The sequence below is a fragment of the Corapipo altera genome, unplaced genomic scaffold (genome assembly GCF_003945725.1).
Source record: "Corapipo altera isolate COAL_440 unplaced genomic scaffold, ASM394572v1 60420, whole genome shotgun sequence".
Lineage (NCBI taxonomy): Eukaryota > Metazoa > Chordata > Aves > Passeriformes > Pipridae > Corapipo > Corapipo altera.
Window position 1 is genome coordinate 1 of NW_020888024.1, and position 3,315 is coordinate 3,315.

The 3,315-nt window shown below is 68.3% G+C and overlaps 1 protein-coding gene across 1 annotated transcript; it reads left to right on the forward strand.

The window, feature by feature from the left end:
• Positions 1-1,139: 1,139 nt before the first annotated feature.
• LOC113941831 (potassium-transporting ATPase alpha chain 1-like) lies at positions 1,140-2,994 on the forward strand (the record flags this gene model as incomplete). The annotated part of the gene is made up of 4 exons (XM_027632972.1): positions 1,140-1,960; positions 2,229-2,327; positions 2,608-2,667; positions 2,791-2,994. Coding segments are annotated over exons 1-4 (375 nt in total), but the record flags the coding sequence as incomplete, so codon positions are not given.
• Between the last annotated feature and the right edge of the window lie 321 nt (positions 2,995-3,315).

Consider the following 3,315-nt stretch of genomic DNA (forward strand, 5'->3'; position numbering starts at 1 on the left):
CAAACACCCCCAAACACCCCCACAGGGTCTCCTGGGGGGACAAAAGGCAGAGTCGGGGGGATCCAACCCCCCCCCCAGGACACACCAAAACACACCCCAAAACACCCCCCAGGACAGCCTAAGCCCCTCCAGTGACCCCAACACACCCCCCCCAGGACACCCCAACCCCCAGGGGTGCAGGGCAGGGAGGGTCCCCGGGGGTTTGGGGTGCCCCGGCTGTGTCCCCACGCACCTGGCTGGCCTTGGTGCCCACGGTGGCCACGACGACCTCCGCGGCCGCGCCGCCCTCGCGGAGCCGCACGGCCTCTTCCAGGGCGATCTCGCAGAAGGGGTTCAGCGAGTGCTTCACCCCCTGCGTCTGCACCGACCCCCCCCCGGGGGCCACGCGCACCTGGGGGGGCACCGGTCACAGGGGAAGGGGGGTCGGGGGGGTCCGAACAGCCCCGCCCGGCCCCCCACGGGGGGTTCTGGGTGGTCCCGGAGGGTTCTGGGGGGTCCCGGGGGGTCCCGGGGGCCGGACCCGTCCCCGACCGAAAAGCAGGGCAGGGTTTGGGGGGTGGGCGCGTCCCAGGGAGACACCGGGGGGGTCTCAGGTGTCTCGGGGGGGAGGGAGGGGGGCGGCGTCCCGAGGGTTTGGGGGTCCCCAGGTAACCCCCCAGGTGTGACCCCTCCCCGCCATTCGGGTTCCGGGGGGTCTCGGGAGTCCCGGGGGAGTCCCGGGGGGGTCCCAGGGGAGGTTGGGGTGTTCTCGGAGGGGTCCGGGGGGGTCTCAGGTGCCCCCACCTTGACGGCGAAGTCGATGACCCGCTTCACACCCACGAGCACGCGCAGCGCCGCCATTGCTGAGGCCACGCCCACCCCGCCCGGGCCACGCCCACCCCGCCCGGGCCACGCCCCTTTCCCCACGAAGCCGCGCCCAATTCACGCCGCGAACGCCGTTCACGCTCCGCCCTCCGGCCACGCCCACTCCAAAAGGACACGCCCCTTCGACGTCGTTACGCATCGTGGGCGTGGCCATGGCGTCACGTGACAGGGGGTTCGGCGCTCTCCGGGGGGTTTTGGGGGGATTTTTGGGGGTTTTGGGACTCTCAGCCCGTTTTTGGGGGGTTTGGGACTCTTGGCCTGTTTTTGGGGGGGGTCTCCGCCCACCCGGAACCCCCCAGATCCCCGGACTCCCCCCGGACGCCTGTGGAGGGGTTCTGGGGGGTCCTGGGGGAGTTTTGGGGGATCTTCGGGGGTTTTGGGGGGTCCTGGGGAGTTTTTTTAGGGATCCCCCAAGATCCGGGTCAAACCTCCTCTGGAAACCTGTGGGGGGGTTTTGCTCCCTCCCCCCAAAGCCCGGGTCCCTTTAAGGGGGAACCTGGGACACCAGAGTCCCCCCCCAAAATTCTCGTGTCCCCTCCCCCCAGGACACCTTCCCCCCCCCAAAGTGAGAGCAAAGCACGATGGGAACCCAGAGACCCCCCCCCCGACCCCCCCAGCCCCCCAATAAGGGCGATAAAGGCGATAAATCCGCGTTAATTGTGATTAATCAATTAATCATTAACGAGGCAAAGCCCTGATAAGGCCCTACCTGATAAGGGGGGGGGATCAAGGGCGGCCCGAGGGCACCGGGGCTGGGGGGTCCCTCCCCTCCCAAAAAGGGATCCAGGTGTGTCCAGGTGTCCCAAAAAGGGGACCCAGGTGTCCCCTGCCCCCCAAAAATGGGGATCCAGGTTTGTCCAGGTATCCCAAAAAGGGACCCAGATGTGTCCAGGTGTCCCCTCCACCCAAAAAGGGGCTCAGGTGTGTCCAGGTGTCCCAAAAAAAACCCCAGACATGTCCAGGTGTCCCCTCCCCCCAAAAGGGGACCAGGTATCCCCTCCCCCCCGGCAGGGTCACCTTGGGGCGGTGCCCACGGGGGGTATAAGGGGAGGTGGGGACGGCACTGGGAGCACTGGGAGCCGCCATGGGGAAGGAGGTGAGTGGGGAGAGGGGCAGAGGGAGGGAGGGAGGAGGAGGAGGATGGAAGAGGATTGAGGAGAGATGGAGAGAGGGATGGAGGAGAGATGGAGAAGGGATGGAGGATTGAGGAGAGATGGAGAGCCAGAGAAAGGCTGGAGAGGGAAAGGAGGGAGGGAGGGAGGGAGGGAGGAGAGAGGGATGGAGAGAAGGATGGAGGGGGGAGGGATGGGGGAGGGACCCCCCGACCCCCTCCTTGACCCCCCTTGACCCCTTTCCCCCCCCAGAGTTTCGAGCTGGGGCCGCCGGCCCCGACCCCCAAAAAGGGCCGCGGGAAGAGGAGGGAGAAGGAGAAGCTGGAGGACATGAAGAAGGAGATGGATGTGGTGGGGGCACTGGGGGGCACTGGGAGGGACTGGGATGGTCAATGGGGGGCACTGAGAGGGACTGGGGGGCACTGGGAGGAGATGGGAGGGACTGGGAGGGACTGGGGTGGTCAGTGGGGGTCACTGGGAGGGACTGGGAGGGGATGAAAGAGACTGGGAGGGACTGGGATGGTCAATGGGGGGCACTGGGGGCAGTGGGCTGTACTGGGGGGCACTGGGGGGGTCACTGGGCTGTACTGGGGGGCACTGGGGGGGTCAGCTCTGAGCCGGGTGCCCACAGGATGATCACAAGCTCGACGTGAACGACCTGGAGATCAAGTACAGCACCAGCGTCACCAAGGTGACCCCTGACCCCACTGACCCCGATCCCACTGACCTCACTGACCACTGACCCCACCATTCACAGTGACCCCAATCAGCCCCACTGACCCCACTGACCCCACTGACCCCCCCGTCCCCCCAGGGCCTGTCGGAGGCCGTGGCGGCCGAGCGGCTGCTCCGGGACGGCCCCAACGAGCTTCGCCCCCCCCGCGGGACCCCCGAGTGTGTGAAGTTCGGGCGGCAGCTGGCAGGGGGGCTGCAGTGCCTCATGTGGGTGGCAGCGGCCATTTGCCTCATCGCCTACGGGGTCCAGGAGGGAGAGGGAGACCGCGGCTCCTCCGACAACGTACGGGCACCTGGGGGGCACCTGGGGGGCACCTGGGGCACCTGGGGGGCTGGGGGGCACCTGGGGGGCACCTGGGGGGAACCTGGGGAGCTGGGGGGCACCTGGGACACTTGGGGGGCACCTGGGGGGCTGGGGGGAACCTGGGGGGCACCTGGGGGGCTGGGGGGCACCTGGGACACTTGGGGGGCACCTGGGTCCACCTCAGAGGGCACACCTGGAAGCCGGGGCTGGGGGAACATGTGGGGGTTCTGGATGCCCAGGACCCCCCTGGACCCCGAGGACAGGGGTACCTGGGCCCCAGGCACTCACCTGTCCCCCCCC